Genomic DNA, 15,439 nt, shown 5'->3' on the forward strand with positions numbered 1-15,439 from the left:
GTGGCAACCACAGTGGTGGTTCTGGCTTTTGTGTCCCTCCTGTGGCAGCAATAGATTACATATGTGCTTGTCCACAGGCGTCAACAGCTCCCAGCAAAGCAAAGAGCTATCCCAGAGGAGTAGAACTTGCTAGACTGGGCCAGCTGGAAGATTACGAGTGAGAGAAAGGGAAAGGTACTAGTCTCTGAGCCTGAAAGAAGAAACAGACCCAACTCTGACCCCTATAACTATCCCAAGGGTGTTTCCTAGGAAGAAAGCAGCAGAGAGCCCCTTTTCCTCTCCTACAGGATGTGTATTGCCCCATCCAGACTTCTAATTTGGTGGAGCTCAGGTTCACAGACATTCCCATCCCTTCTTTTCTGCAGCTCAGAGGCTATATATTGATGTTCGAGGCATAAGGTTTTAATTTCCCCCAGCCAGCAAACTAAGATATAAAATTTATTTAATCAGAAAGGATTTATCTTCCCTCAACACAAATGCACACATTAAAAGTAAAAAAATAGAGAGAGAGACATATATTTACACAAATTAGAAACTACAGTTCTCAGTCTCAAGTCCTGGATTAGGGGTTGAGAGGATGGACATCAGGAGCAACTGGAGGATGGCTTCTCATCTGCTCTAGGTGTCCTATGGTCATCTCTCTGGTCACAACGGGTAGACCAGGAGGGGATGGGTTACAGTTCCAGTCTGATGGCAGAGTTACTGGCAAACTGTGGCAACAAGGCCCCTCTCCAGATAGTTTCTTAGGATCGCCAGGGGTGACAGGAGATGCTGTAGTAGATGGAACTGGAGTGGCTAGGGCTGAATGGGCGAAGGGCTGTACTCCATGCTGGAGGAACAGGATGACACCGATGCTGGTTCCAGTGCCTAAAGGACCATGGCTAAAGGAGATGGCACCTGGGGAACTGAGAGGGGGATTGCAAATTGGAGTGGTGTGGATCCAAGTGAGGTTCATAGCTGGCAATTCAGTGAGGTGCCAGGGCTGCTTTGGTTTCAGTACTAGCTGTCTTAGCTGTGTATGGTCCATCCTTTCCATGGGAGGTGAAGGAGAGGAAGCAGCTGGATAACTGTGGTGGCTTGGAAAATGCTAGGGAGAGGGAAAAAAGATAAAAAATATGAGAAAGTTTTCAGATTAACTCCACATGGTTCTGAAACCTTTGCTTTGCTTGGGAACTCTACAATGCTAACATACCTTGTCTTATGCAATATATAATTTCCTCCAGGCTATGTTTAAGTTTTAGTAACCAAACTGTACTTTCATTTGTTTAACAAATTTTGAGGGCCTATTACGTACAACACACTGTATAGGCCCTAGACATACACAAAACAAAAGAGTCCCATGGTTTTTCACTATTTATAAATTAATCCACTTTAGAACTTCCTTCTAAAAAGTCTGGTTTTTTGGAGGTTCTTTTGTAGTGCAGTGGGTTAAGGATCTGACATTGCCACAGTTGTGGTGCAGGCTGAAATTGCAGTGCAGATTCAGTCCCTGGCCTGGGAACTTCCACATGCCACAGGTGTGGGCAGAAAAAAAAAAAAGCCTATTTTTAATTGGAATAATCATTTCTCAATTTCCGTATTTTTTTATTTTTCCACTTTACAGCATGGGGACCAAGTTACACATACATATATACGTACTTTTAATTTCTGTATTTTAAGCTCTAATTTCCTATGTTCCTTAAGAAGTGTAGATTAGGAGTTCCCTGGTGGCCTAGTAGGTTAAGGATCTGGCATTGTCACTGCTGTGGTGCAGGTCTGATCCCTGGCATGGGAAGTTGCACAGGCACAGTGCCCCCCTCCAAGAAGTATAGATTAATATACAGCCAAGATCCTCCTGCTTATTTTTAAATCAGTTATTCCCAAAGCAATTGAAAACAAGAAGGACTGTCTATTATTTATAGGAGACTTTCCCTTCCCTATCATTTGAGTACCCCCTAAATACTCTATTACTTGAAAGCAAAGAAAATAAGTCATTCCACACTAGATCTAAGAATCTTTCCAACACTCCCTTACGGGTGCCCCATGAGTGCCTTCATTCCTTCCTCGTGATGTATCTCCTATGACCAGTCCTCAAAACCCATGCTTCCAAAAAGATACAAGGATACTTGGTCAGGTGTAAAAAGAAGGAAAGGGAAAGGATTTTAAGGGCAGCAGAGGAGAAAAGATTTGCAGAGTGAAGCTGAGGAATCTTCCTGCATGACTCATTTGGCCAGGTAAAAAGACTTAGTGTCTATGTAGAAAGTGGATAAGCTGCAACAGGAGGGATAAGATTAAACTCCATGGAGTTCTTTGAAATGATTCAAACAAAACAGAACAACAACAAAAACCTAGAAATCAAGACAATAAAGGAAGTTTAAGTACTCCCTTCCCTGAAAAGAAATATGTTGAAAAGATGAAAAGACCCAGAAGAAAATGGCATGTATACTTAATTTCTTTGGTTATTTTCCCACCTCTTCCTTAGATTTAAAAGTTCTCACCTTGGTCAGCTGGTGCCTGCTACTACCCAATGATGACTTCTGGGCAGCTATATGAGGAAACCAAATCTTTAACATTCCTTCTACCTGTAGCAGGGTTGCTAGATAACGCTCTCTGTGAAAAATACATTAAAAAAAGAGAGAAAGCCATTAGCTGTGAAAAAAAGCAACAGGATAGGATTGGAGATATCTCCCTTTTTATGAAGTAATGAGGAAAGTACCAAGGGGACTTACCCCATCTGTGGCTTCTGCAAAACACCCACGATACGCTGGATCCTATCCATTGCTACACTCTGCTGGAAACTGCTCAATCCTGGGATCAGGGAGAGAGAAAGAGAGATCAAGCATTGAGATTCAAGAATTTAGTCAGGTAAAGGAAGCACAGGAGGGGGTTAAAATTGATTCACCCCCCCAAAAAAAAAAACTGTTACAGAAGAAAAAGGGAATCATCCAGGCCCCGAACGAAGACTTAATTAATACAAATACACATTTAAAACATATTTTGAGAGAGAGAGAAGGAAAGACAGGAACCTAATTCAAATGAGTGCAAGTAATCAGATTATTACCTCTTTCAAATCGACCCATCTTCAACCCATTCAGTAGGTCTGTCAGAGGTCGAATGAATCCTTGGAGCTCTTTACACTGTAGGAAAACAGGACAAAGGGTATGAAAAGACCAAGAATTGCCCACACCAGTACTGACCTCCAAATCTGAGAGCCAGTACTATCCGCATGGGGTTCTTACCAAGCAGCTGGGTACAAGCCACTCTAGGTAGTGTCCCCTTCCCCAGCTTTCTAGTACCTTCTGAGCAAAGAGCAGATCTCCTTCGGTGGTACAACCGTGGATATTTAGACTTGGCTCCACTTCACCATCTCTCGATCTTTTGACCCCAGATCCTGCCATAGAAGAAGCCAAGCCCCGCTGTTCCAAGTGAGATGCTGTATGTTGGTTACTGGAAACCTTGGGTCGTTGCCTGCAGCGGATAGGACCCGGACTGGGCCGAGAACCTCCCCTCGACTCAACAGTGTCTGGCCTGGGGCCATGGGCCCACTTGTCCTCCCCCTCACTATCGGAGGGGAAGCCAAAGTCACTGTTCACTGGGGAGGTGGAAAAAGAGGAAGAAAGAGAATAGGAAGAATAGGAAGAAACGCTAGATGGAGAATCCATAGGTTCAGAAGCAGAGGCTGGAGAGCAGCTCCCGGAGTACCCAAAGATCGGGACCTGCAACTGAAGAGCAAAGCGAGGGAGTTTGAAACCAGAATCTAAGGATTGGGAAATGGACGGGGAGACTGGGGTGTACTGTGTGCTATAATAGTAGCTCTTCTCTCCCTCCCCAAAATTACCTGTCTCGGGGACAATAGAAAAACTCATCCCCCTCCCCAGGTTAAGAACCTGGATTGCCTCCCTGGCCTCCGCAGAGCAGCTCCTAGCCTGACACACAGACTTCCTTCAGTGCAGAGTAAATTACATCATTTGACACCTTCCCCTGATTCACCTGCTCTGGTCCCATCCTGACCTCGCGGCAAACCTCTCTACCTGAGGCCCATGCCACAAACGGGCCGGAAATCTGGAACCCATACTCACCTAGGGACCCCGAAGGACCCGCACCTTACAGAGACCTCCCGCCTCTTCCCAATATTTCTGATCAGGATCCCTGCGTCGGACCCTCTTCAGTAGCGCCAGCCACGTGATGCGATCCCTCGTAATACCAAGATTTGCGTTGAATTCCTAAGCCCACTCCCTCCGGGTCTGATCCTCCCGCGTGGATCGCTACCTGTCCTCTGAGTCTCCTCACTTGCATCTGGGCGGCTCAGCCCCAGCGGTCTCCAGCTCTTTCTCAGACTCTAGCCTCTCCGCTCCCCACCTCCGCCTCTCTCCCACTGGGTCCCGCCCCTTCCCCCTCCCAGACACGTGCAGCTCTGCACGTGCCTTCCCTCTGCGTACACAGACCTCCCACCCTCATTGGTTGTCTAGTCAGTGGCACGTGACCCTAGTTACTGAAGTTCATATCCTATTTGCTAAAGCCTACAGGGGCTCGGCCAATAGAGAGGCAGTCAAATGACGATTGGTTGGAAGGTGAGCATTCGGTGCTCCACCCCTACATGCGGCTAGTGAGGAGGACCCGGTGATGAGAAAAGGAGGAGGATGGAAAAGGAGTGGAAAAGAAGGGAGGGGGAGAAAAGGGCGGAGCCCGTAGCTTTAAATAGGATGGTGGTGAACCGGAACTGCGCAGCTGGTGAGCGGACTGGTTGTGTGACCTGAAGTGGGAGCGTCGAGGTGTGGCACTCTGGCTGTTCCTTGGGATCCGACCCCTCTGCTCCCTATTTCAGGGCCCCAGCTCACGAGTGTAGCACGTGGAAACCATCAGTGACTTGCTTCTGCAACGTGTATAAGAGAATGGATGTGTGCCACTGTGTATCCTCTCTCCTCGGCAGCCCAGCCCTCGTGACTCCCCGGTCTCCGTTTCACCCTCCCCTCCTCCTCCTTCTCCTACAAGTTGGGTGCCTCCTGCCCTGCTGGAGGGTGGGGACTGCTGCCGAGAACACCGCGTCCTCTCCCCGGCTCCCGCTGGGGCGGCTCCTCCGGCCCTTTCCTTACATAACCCGCCACGCACGTTACCAGCTCAGATGCCAGCCCGCCAAGACTCTAGAGGTCAAAAACCAACTCGGTTGTTCCTGACGTTTCTACCTGGGCTGTTCGGGCCCTGCGCCTTTAATTCTGTATTTCTTTGCACAAAGCAGGGAGCGGGGTAGGCCCCTGATCTCCTAGGTTATGCCTTTGTCCAGCTTCAGTTTCTTCATTTGTTCGCTGAAGAAGTGAAGAAGGGAGGGTGGCAGGTCTGGAATTTACTATTCACTGCCCGTTGCAACACTGAGAGCACAGAGAAAGGCGATAGGACTCAGGAGCTGTGGGCTGATTGTAGCTACAACATCGAAGAGACCGCAAGGGGGCAGCCCAGTTCTGATTAGGGTCGCGAGCACAGAAGGGATGGAAATTTTTTTTTGTTTGTCCCTGTGTGCCCTAATTACTAATTGAAAAAGGTACATAGTTAGGGTGGGAGGTGGGAGGTGGGAAGTGGAGGAGGGTGTGAATTTAAAAAATCTATTCTAAGTAGTTTTTGATATTTTACATATGTTTAACAATGTGCTTATTTCATAAAAAGAAAAAAAGGGTTCTACGTAAATTTAAACTCTTTCTCCAAACACACGGTCTCAACACCATATATGATAAAGCAGTAGAATAAGAGGGAATTACATAGGCTGTGAATAAACCTGTTGTTTGTGGATCATTTTCTCCATTCCCAAAATTTCAGTTTTTTTTCCCACAGTTCAAGTAATTCCCTTTAATTCTGTTGTCACCTAACTCCCTTTCTAATCTACCCTTCCCAAATCCATATTCTGGTGCTCTCTTTAGTGCTGTGGCTTTAGACTCTCATAAAGGAGTAGAGAGTAATGAGATTATTTCATTTATTGATTTTCCAATTTCCTGTTCCCAAATCTCCATCCAACGAGTCACAGCAGCCTTCCCGCTCCTGAAAAAAACAAACACACACACACACACACACACAAGGGGTGGGGGAAACAGGGTCAGGGTACTCAGGAAGCCTCTTCAGGTCTCCCCCCTCTATGGAAACTCCCCAGATTTCATATTTTGAGCTAGATTTCCCCATGATATCTACTAGAAGATGTGTTCCCTCCCCTCTTCACTCCTTCCTTCTGCTAAATCTCTTGAGGCCCCATAGTTACTTAGATTACCAACTCAAGTTCCCTCCCTATAATACAGGTTTCTCTTCTCTCCTCCTTCTGCCCACCCCATCTCTCCCCTACCTTAGGGAACCACCACCCCTTCTGCCTCTGAACTTTGCCTCTTTACTCTGCCATATTGTAGGGCCCCTCCCATTTTGCCCTCTGGCACCTGTTGAGCCTTAAACTAGGCCAGGCTGGAACCAGCTTTGAGTCCTTGAGGCAGACTGGGAACCTGAAGTTTCTTTTCCATTCCAGCTGCTTCTGCTATAGGAGGTCCTGAAATCCTCCCAGTTTAGAAAAAGTAAAAGCCTTTTTACTTTTTACTTCTTACTTTTGAGTAAAAAGCCTTTACCTCAACATCTCCTAAACCTCCTTAAAGTTAGGTAAGATTTTTCAGTGATCCACCTTCCTTTAACCAGCGGAGAATTGACCAGACTGGAAACACCAGTCAGAGATAACTGGTAAAATTGCTTCACAGACGCCCCCAAGGCCAGTGGCTGCACTCTCACCTTCTACATGAAATACATCCCCCCCTGAACGAGGGCCCAGGACAGGAGGAGGGGAACAGGACTCTGCAGACTGGATACAGCTTCGTTCAGATCTGGACTCTGCTAAAATACAGACATCCCCCATAGTAGGCTAGTGTCACCCTTCCTACCACCCACCTCCCTCTCTGGAAGGACAGCCATCTCTTTACATCCTTTGTCTTCCTTTCTTCTGAGCTTAGAGAAAGACTCAGCCCTCCTCCCCATCACTATAAGGAGTCCTTTTCTTTGGGCCTTTCAGCCATTCCAGGGAGGCCTGATTGGATTGAATAACATGGTCCTTTTTATTTATTTTTTAAACCTATGGGCATGCTAGATGCCAAAGGGGGAGATATAAATATGATTAAGACATTGATCTTGTCCTTACAGAATTTACAATATAAAGGGAGCCTATGATATACTTTAAAATATTTATCTGTCCTTGCCAATTATCAGCTTTCCATTTCTACTGACTCCTCCCATCTGTGTTGAATCATATGCAGATTGCACTTTGGTCCCGTTGCCCTTTTCAGCTGTTGCTTCTCTTTTTTCATTACCAGATTTCTCAAGTGATTGGTCTGTATCCATCCTCCACTTCCTCGCAATGTACTCACTCTCTAAAGCCACAAAAATCCAGCTTTTGCTACAACCACGGCCACACCTGTGGGAGATGGAGCAACTCCTAGCCACAGCTGTGACCTATGCCACAGCTACAACATTTTGGTGTCTTTTGATTCATTATATTGAACTTTCTTTTTCTCAACTGTAAGACAAATTTGGCTGTCTGCTTACCTCTCCAATCAGCCCATCTCCATTTCCTTGGTTGATTCCTCTTCTACTACTGCATGCACAATCACTGGCCTTTTGATCTTCTGTGTGGACTGGCTTTTTGTTGAGCTCATCTACTTTTGTAATTGTGACTTTGCACTTCAGAACTATAGCACCGACCTAGTTCAGCTACCTTTAGGACACCCTCATAGGGCTGTCACCATTAATTCAGCTTGGCCAATACCAAATTCATAACTTCACTCCTACATCACCCTGCGCTCTCCGAGTTCCCATTTTGGTCAACCATTTTCCTAGACATCCATGCTTAAAACTTATGTTATTTTAACTCTCTCATTTATTGCCCATATGAAATTATCACTGGAACAAGGCATTTTCTTCAAAATGTTTCTCGTTTTTCTCCTCTCCATTTAAAATCCTACTTCCCTAGTTGAGGCCTTTAATGCATTGTTTCAAGAAGGATGCAAATCGCATGAATGTCTCTCTACTTTATTGCATCCTTTATACAACCAGATAAGTCAGGTTGTATGTGTGTATTTTTCAAAAATATCATTTTCATTGTGTGTTTACCACACTGAAGAACTTACTAGGCTCCCTATTGCTTATGAATCTCACTTCAGCCTAACACTTCAGACTCTATGATTTGGCCCTGTCTTCCCATAGGTGAAATTACCAAGCAAATATTTGGAGCATTGTAAATTTTTTTTTTGTCTTTTTTGTTTTTTTAGGGCCAAACCTGAGGCATAAGGAGGTTCCCAGGCTAGGAGTCGAATTGGAGCTGTTCCTTTTCATGTATCCTCTCCTTTAATCATACTCACTAAATATACGCTGCTTGTTATATCCCCGTCATCTCTGCAGCTCCTTCACTCTTGGAATAACTATTTGCCTCCTAATTGCTTACATCCTTTCATAACTTAGCACCAATCAAAAGCTCACCTATTCTTTGAAGTGTATCTCAAGAACCTCCTAAAGACTTCCAGACACCTCCAGCCTATACTAATCTCTCTCCTTCCAATCCCTAAAGGGCTTGTCTGCAATAGGCTGTTAAATTTTTATGTACTTTAACATTTAAAAAATTTTTTCATTTTGTTCTAAAGGCTTCATAAATGTAAACTGTAAAACTATTTCTTTTTCAACAGCAGCATCCAAAACCTGTTTTTTGGCCACACCTGAGGCACGTGGAAGTTCCTGGGCCAGGGATAGAGGCTGTGTCATAGCAGCAACCTGAGCCACTGCACTGACAATGCAGGATCCTTAACCTGCTGCACCACAAGGGAATGCCTCAACAAATTTAACTGCACCAAATCTTCCCAGTGTTCTGTGTACAGGGTTAGTATAAAATATCTGTGAAAGACATGATGGCCAAGATGAGATGAACACCTGCATTGTAGTTATGTGGTTCCCCATCCACCAAAGCCTCCCTCTGCTCCATGCCACCAGCCCTGGGATCTACCTAAGGTAAAGAAAATCCCGTCTCCCTCTCCCCTAATCCCCAGTCCACTCACTGGTTCTGTTGTCATTGGTTTCATTGTGACAGGCTTCTGATGGTCTGCACCGTCTGTTGCATGACTGATGGTAGTCTCTACTGCTTCCATTTCCTCCTTATCCAGCCTGTTCTGCCCTCAGTAGGATTAGGAAACACAGTTATCATTGTCTCCATCCAGCATCCTCATCCTAGATTCTCTCTTTAGAGCTCTTCTCTCCTCACTCCCTGCCACCCCCAAACTTAAACTCAGAGTTCTTCCCTAGTTCATGTTTGCCTGGATTATGTACGCATCCCATTCACCAACTCCCTTGACTCAAGGACTGTTCCTTCTTTTCAGTGTCTTAACAAATCTACTGCATTCTGACTTCATCCCCAGCTGTGGCTGACAAATTTGTTTTGGGCTCACTACCTGGTTTCACTTCACCCTGATAATTTTTATTCCTGTTCATCACTTACACTTCAACATTGCCCAGTTTCTTTTTAACTATTATATCCTAATCTACCTAGAGGGTCATGTGTAGATGTCACTCACCAGCATGTCCTCTGAGTCAAACACGGAGTAATCAAGAGTGAAGTTTGCACCAAAGTCATCTGGGGAGTGGAGAAAAATCAGTAGTAACAGAAAGCATAAAGGTAGCACTAGATTCAGAAATGAGAAGAGGAAGAAATTGCTCAGAATACCTTAACTCGCTCAAGTTGTAAAATTTACTGGTATAATTAATTCTAATGAACTCTAATGTTAAAAACATTTGTGAATGTGTATGCATTTATATTTTCAATCTGGCATCTAAAATCATGTACAAATTTGAAAAATTTCAAATTGTTTCAACTGATTTCTGAAGGATTGAAAATCACTGTTGGAAAAATAACCTCATGAATTACAGAGCCACAGTAATCAAGACAGTGTGGTACTGGTACCAACACAGATATATAAAAATAGAGAACCCAGAAATAAACCTAGACACCTACGGTCAATTAATCTGCAAAAAAGTAGGCAAGAATGTAAAATGGGAAAAAGACAGCCTTTTCAGTAAGTGGTGCAGGGGAAACTGGACATCTGCATGTAAATCAATGAAGTTGGAACATACCCTCACACAATGCATAAAAATAAACTCAAAATGTCTTAAAGACTTAAACATAAGACGAGACACTATCAAACACTTAGGAAAGAACATAGGCAAAACACTCTCTGACATCAACCTTACGAATGTTTTCTCAGGTTGGTCTCCCAAGGCAATAGAAATAAAAGCAAAAATAAACCAATGGGACCTAGTCAAGCTGACAAGCTTTTGCACAGCAAAGGAAACCATAAAAAAAAAAAAAAGACAACTTACAGAATGGGAGAAAATAGTTTCAAATGATTCAACTGACAAGGGCTTAATCTCTAAAATACACAACCAACTTATACAACTCAACAGCAAAAAAGCCAACAACCCAATGGAAAAATGGGCAAAAGACCAGAATAGACATTTCTCCAAAGAAAATATACAGATGGCCAATGAGTACATGAAAAAATGCTCAACATCACTGATTATTAGAGAAATGCAAATCAAAACTACCATGAGGTAGCACCTCACACCAGTCAGAATGGCTATCACTAACAAGTCCACAAATAACAAATGCTGGAGAGGGGGTGGAGAAAAGGGAACCCTCCTACACTGTTGGCAGGAATGTAAACTGGTATAACCACTATGGAAAAGACTATGGAGGTACCTCAGAAAACTAAATACAGAACTACTATATGACCCAGCAATCCCACTCTTGGGCATATATCTGGACAAAACTTTCCTTGAAAAAGACACATGCTGGGAGTTCCCGTCATGGCGCAGTGGTTAACGAATCCGACTAGGAACCATGAGGTTGCGGGTTCAGTCCCTGCCCTTGCTCAGTGGGTTAAGGATCCGGCGTTGCCATGAGCTGTGGTGTAGATTGCAGACACAGCTCGGATCCCGTGTTGCTGTGGCTCTGGTGTAGGCCGGTGGCTACAGCTCCGATTGGACCCCTAGCCTGCGAATCTCCATATGCCGCGGGAGCGGCCCAAGAAATAGCAAAAAGACAAAAAAAAAAAAAAAAGACGCATGCTGGATTAAGATGATATATATACACAATGGAATACTACTCAGCCATAAAAAAGAACAAAATAATGCCATTTGCAGCAACATGGATGGAACTAGAGACTCTCATACTAAGTGAAGTCAGAAAGAGAAAGCGAGTTCCCATCATGGCTCAGTGGTTAACGAATCCAACTAGGAACCATGAGGTTGCAGGTTCAATACCTGGCCTCACACAGTGGGTTTAGGATCCGGCATTGCCATGAGCTGTGGTGTAGGTTGCAGACGTGGCTCGGATCCCGAATTGCTGTGGCTGTGGCATAGGCTGGTGGCTACAGCTCTGATTAGACTCCTAGCCTGGGAGCCTCCATATGCTGTGGGTATGGCCTTAGAAAAGACCAAAAAATGGAACTCCCGTCATGGCTCAGCCGAAACGAATCTGACTGGGAACCATGAGGTTTCGTGTTTGATCCCTGGCCTCGATCAGTGGGTTGAGGATCCAGCATTGCTGTGGCCGTGGTGTAGGCCGGCAGCTATAGCTCTGATTCGACCCCTAGCCTGGGAACCTCCATATGCTGTGGGAGGTGACCCTAAAAAGCAAAAAAAAAAAAAAAAAAAAAAAGAAAGAAAGAAAGAAAGAGAAAGACAAATACCATATGATATCACTTATATCTGGAATCTAATATATGGCACGAATGAACTTTTCCACAGAAAAGAAACTCATGTACTTGGAGAACAGACTTGTAGTTGCCAAGGCAGAGGGGGAGGGAGGAGGATGGACTGGGAATTTGGGGTTAATAGATGTAAACTATTGCCTTTGGAATGGATAAGCAATGAGATCCTGCTGTATAGCACTGGGAAATATATCTAGTCACGCATGATGGAGCATGATGGAGGATAATGTGAGAAAAAGAATGTATATATGTATGTGTGACTGGGTCTCTTTGCTGTACAGTGGAAAATTGATAGAAAACTGTAAACCAGCTATAATGGAAAAAATAAAAATCATTAAAAAAATAAAAAAATAACCTCATGAGCCTTGATAGTCTTTGCTCAGAGCCAAATTTCCTTCTGATGCAATTGTTTCACACCAAAAGGAAAGGCAGAGTCTCAGAACTAATCATCTCCCAAGTCTCTCTCCATCCTTCAAAGGGTCAGAACCTTATACATACTCACCATAGTTGGGTGTGACTGTGTAATAATAGACCACCTGATAATAGTCATCTTCTTCCAGTCCTTCTTCATCCTCATACTCTTGTCCTAGGGGAACAAGAACTAGAGGTCAAGGGGCATCTGGAACCCCTTAGCAACAGAATGATGCCTGAAGTTTACATCAGCTGAGTCAGTTTCCTTTATTTCTGCCTCCCCTCTACTATCTCCCTGCCTCTGCACCTCTAAACCCTTATCAGTCTTCTGGGCTCCATATCTGTGTCAAGGCCTGTTACTCAGTGCTCTTTCCATTTGGGAACCCCCAGAATAGAAAACGGGTCCCTCCACATACTGTAACCCAAACTAATCCTAAAAAAGGAAGGAATCAGAGACCAGAAATTAAGAAAGAACTCCAAATGTACTCCTCAGTATACTCCAGGCCTATTATATTTGTGAAAGACTTTCTCTTATCAGTGTCTTCCACAACTAATTCTCTCTCTCTCCCCCCTCTCCCTCTCCCTCTCCCTCTCCCTCTCTCTCTCTCTCTCTCTCTCTCTCTCTCTCTCTCACACACACACACACACACACACACACACACACACACACACAGCCTTAGGCTTATGTTTTACTGTGGTTTTTTTCTGGCTGTGCCTGCAGTATATGGAGGTTCCCAGGACAAGGATCAAACCCACACCACAGCAGTGTCATTGCACACGGCTGCAATGACAACGCCGGGTCCTTAACCCCACTGTGCCACAAGAGAACTCCACGGTGAAATTTGTGTTTTGTTTATTTGTCTTTTGTCATTTTAGGGCCGTACCTGAAGCATATGGAAGTTCCCAGGCTAGGGGCTGAATTGGAGCTACAGCTGCCTGCCTACACCACAGCTCATGGCAACGCCGGATCCTTAACCCACTGAGTGAGGCCAGAGATCGAACCCAAATCCTCATGGATCCTTGTCAGGATCGTTAACTGCTGAGCCACAAAGGGAAGTCCCCAAAATTTAGGTTTTATTGTGGGTTTTTTTCTGGTTTCTGAACTCGGGTTTTTGTTCCAATTTTACCTCTAACTCTGGAATATCTCTGAACAAGCCGTCTAACATCCCTTTTCTTAAAATGAGTCAGCTGGACTAAATGATCTGGCTGCATTAGCTTTTCCTTTCTAGGACTAAAAATATGCATCTTTGGTATGGTTTGGTCATGAACTCTAGGCCTCCTGCTAAACATTTCCCTAAGCTCCTTGAAAGCTCTCTCTTACCCCAAGCAATGACACAGGAATCTGGAGGAAAGGCAAACAATGAGAGCACCTGGCAGACGGGGAACAAAAGAGGGAAGGAGCCAAGCTACTTTGGGGACCCCGTCCCTGAAGGCAGCCAGTACTCGTTATCCTTAAGGCCACTCCTTCTGTGTCTTTACTAATACAAGGAATTTTTTTTTTTTTTCCTCCAACTTGATGTGAAAGAAGATACCCTGGCTTCCCTCTCTAGTTTCAGACTGCCCCACCTTCAAAGAGTCTACCTCTCTCCACTCTCACTTTGGTCTTTCTCATCTCGTTCAATTCCGTGGTGATGGTGAGTTGAGCTCACTCTTATTAGGACTTCCCCATGGCTGGGCTCCATCCCCATCAGCTGCCTCTTCTTTGACAAGGCTCTGCTTTCCTCTCCCATGCCTGGCTCTAATTTCCAGTTCCCCCCTCTGCCCCAAATATCTAACACACTCGAGAGCACGTTAATCACTCCTTATTAACTTCTTACCTCCCACCCTCCCCTCATTTTCTTTTCTCCCATCCTGCTTATTGTAGAAGACCTGGCCCAAAAGCTCAGAGAGAGATGTGAACTTACCCAGGATGAGTGGCACGGCAAGGATGGCTACAAAGAGGACATCCATTCTGGATTCTTCACTATTGCCTTGCAAGTAAAAAAGGAAGTTACAGCGTTTCCCACCAAACATTCCCCGCCTCCGGCCCTCCCCCAAGGCAAGGAGGGAGCTGCAGCAACTCTTCTCCCAGGGGGCTGGGGCATTCCCTGCCCACTTGCTGACTGACTAGAACTTCAGTTACTACCGCCAGGGTTCTGAGCCAGAGCTCCACAGATCAAGAGAGGCAAAGTGAATTATTATTATTTTTTTCTGTGTTTTGTCTTTTTAGGGCCCCACCCTCCTCACATGGAGGTTTCCAGGGTAGGGGTCAAATTGGAGCTGTGGCTGCCAGCCTACGCCACAGCCACAGCAACTCGGGATCCTAGCCTGTCTTCCACTTACACCACAGCTCAAGGCAATGCTGGATCCTTAAACCACTGAGCAAGACCAGGGGTGGAATCTAAGTCCTCATGGATACTAGTCGGGTTCGTTAACCACTCAGCCACACAGGGAACTCCCAAGAGGCAAAGTGAATTTTGATGGAAACGTGTTCATCGAGCTCCCCCAGCCCTACATAGACTAGATTCATTCAGGACTCCTGCTGCCATTTCCAGAAAACAAACAAACAAACCAAAAAACCCCAACCCAAACAGAATTCTCTTATGACTCAGTAGGTTAAAGATCCTTGTTAAGTGTTTCACTGCAGCAGCTGGGGTGGCTGCTATGGTGGGGATTCCCTGGCCCAGGAACTTCTGCATGCTGCAGGTATAGTATGGCAAAACAAAACAAAACAAAACAAACAAACAAACAAACAAAAACCTCAAACCCCAAAACCCAGCCTATCAAGGAATCCCGCCCCCCCAACTCCTCTCCTTTCCTTTCTTGCTCCCAGTCCTCACAAAAAGCTCAACTTAGCTCTTACTGTCCCTAACTGTCATCACCCAGAGCTGCCCTTCTCACTGAGACTTCATCACAATCTATTTCTTCACAGTCAAAATATTCTGAGGAGAGGATGAGCATTTTTTTAAGAAAAAATTAAAAAAGAGAGAAAATTCTCTCTCTCCTCTGCTTTAGACTATGAAGTATGAGAGCAATATCAACACCATCGTCTAACTCTCAAAGCACCTGCTGCAATGCTTCTGAAAAAAAGAAAAAAAAAAAAAAAAACAAAACCTTCAGTCAAGGCCAGTTACTTCCCCTCAGCTAAGGACTGACCTCACCTCACCTCTTTCTCAACTTTCTGCACACAGGATGGGAGAAGGGGGGAAGCAGGTAGTCTCTTTCCCTGTTCTATATGCCATACCCTTTCTCCCACTTTGTCACTTGGTGTGTTCCCTTCAATCCAACCCACAGGGTGAGTTCATTTT

General features: G+C 44.9%; 2 protein-coding genes and 1 long non-coding RNA gene across 12 annotated transcripts in view; 1 reads left to right on the forward strand and 2 right to left on the reverse strand.

Moving 5' to 3' along the window:
• The window catches only part of LOC146404089 (uncharacterized), an 11,311-nt gene extending 5,548 nt beyond the window's left edge, over positions 1 to 5,763 (forward strand). The window contains exon 2 of the long non-coding RNA XR_014844238.1: positions 3,368 to 5,763. This is a non-coding gene — a long non-coding RNA (uncharacterized LOC146404089). The remainder of the gene's footprint in view (positions 1 to 3,367) is intronic.
• CIART (circadian associated repressor of transcription) lies at positions 425 to 4,320 on the reverse strand. 6 transcript variants are annotated; one of them, NM_001445046.1, is made up of 6 exons: positions 4,249 to 4,312; positions 3,276 to 3,701; positions 3,041 to 3,116; positions 2,709 to 2,787; positions 2,478 to 2,589; positions 425 to 1,087 (listed from the first exon to the last, which is right to left on the reverse strand). In NM_001445046.1, the coding sequence occupies exons 2-6, from the start codon at positions 3,639 to 3,641 to the stop codon at positions 563 to 565; spliced, it is 1,158 nt and encodes a 385-aa protein (NP_001431975.1). In that variant the 5' UTR covers positions 3,642 to 3,701; positions 4,249 to 4,312; the 3' UTR covers positions 425 to 562. The 6 variants fall into 6 exon arrangements, with proteins under 6 accessions (NP_001431975.1, NP_001431974.1, XP_084876568.1 ...); NM_001445045.1 differs by having other exon boundaries at positions 4,059 to 4,312; XM_085020442.1 differs by having other exon boundaries at positions 426 to 1,087; positions 3,276 to 3,370; positions 4,249 to 4,320.
• C4H1orf54 (chromosome 4 C1orf54 homolog) lies at positions 5,156 to 14,138 on the reverse strand. 5 transcript variants are annotated; one of them, NM_001445048.1, is given in 6 exon segments: positions 5,156 to 6,006; positions 6,730 to 6,828; positions 9,036 to 9,146; positions 9,549 to 9,607; positions 12,244 to 12,327; positions 14,057 to 14,130. In NM_001445048.1, coding segments are annotated over 5 exon segments (396 nt in total). In that variant the 5' UTR covers positions 14,103 to 14,130; the 3' UTR covers positions 5,156 to 6,006; positions 6,730 to 6,732.
• Positions 14,139 to 15,439: the final 1,301 nt, after the last annotated feature.

The sequence above is a fragment of the Sus scrofa genome, chromosome 4 (genome assembly GCF_054392235.1).
Source record: "Sus scrofa isolate SSC_HxYL_T2T_F1_AM1 chromosome 4, Sscrofa_HxYL_maternal_Yorkshire_Landrace_v2.0, whole genome shotgun sequence".
Classification (NCBI taxonomy): Eukaryota; Metazoa; Chordata; class Mammalia; order Artiodactyla; family Suidae; genus Sus; species Sus scrofa.

Coding starts and splice junctions, on each gene's coding strand:
- CIART (XM_085020440.1), bottom strand. CDS start 3,845: ATGAGTTTTTCTATTGTCCCCGAGACAGGTAATTTTGGGGAGGGAGAG. Junction 2,788..3,040: donor GATGGGTCGATTTGAAAGAG/GTAATAATCTGA, acceptor CCCTGATCCCAG/GATTGAGCAGTTTCCAGCAG. Junction 1,088..2,477: donor GCAGGCACCAGCTGACCAAG/GTGAGAACTTTT, acceptor CCCTCTCCCTAG/CATTTTCCAAGCCACCACAG.
- C4H1orf54 (XM_085020436.1), bottom strand. CDS start 14,102: ATGGATGTCCTCTTTGTAGCCATCCTTGCCGTGCCACTCATCCTGG. Junction 12,328..14,056: donor TGCCGTGCCACTCATCCTGG/GTAAGTTCACAT, acceptor TTGTTCCCCTAG/GACAAGAGTATGAGGATGAA. Junction 9,608..12,243: donor CACAGTCACACCCAACTATG/GTGAGTATGTAT, acceptor TCCACTCCCCAG/ATGACTTTGGTGCAAACTTC.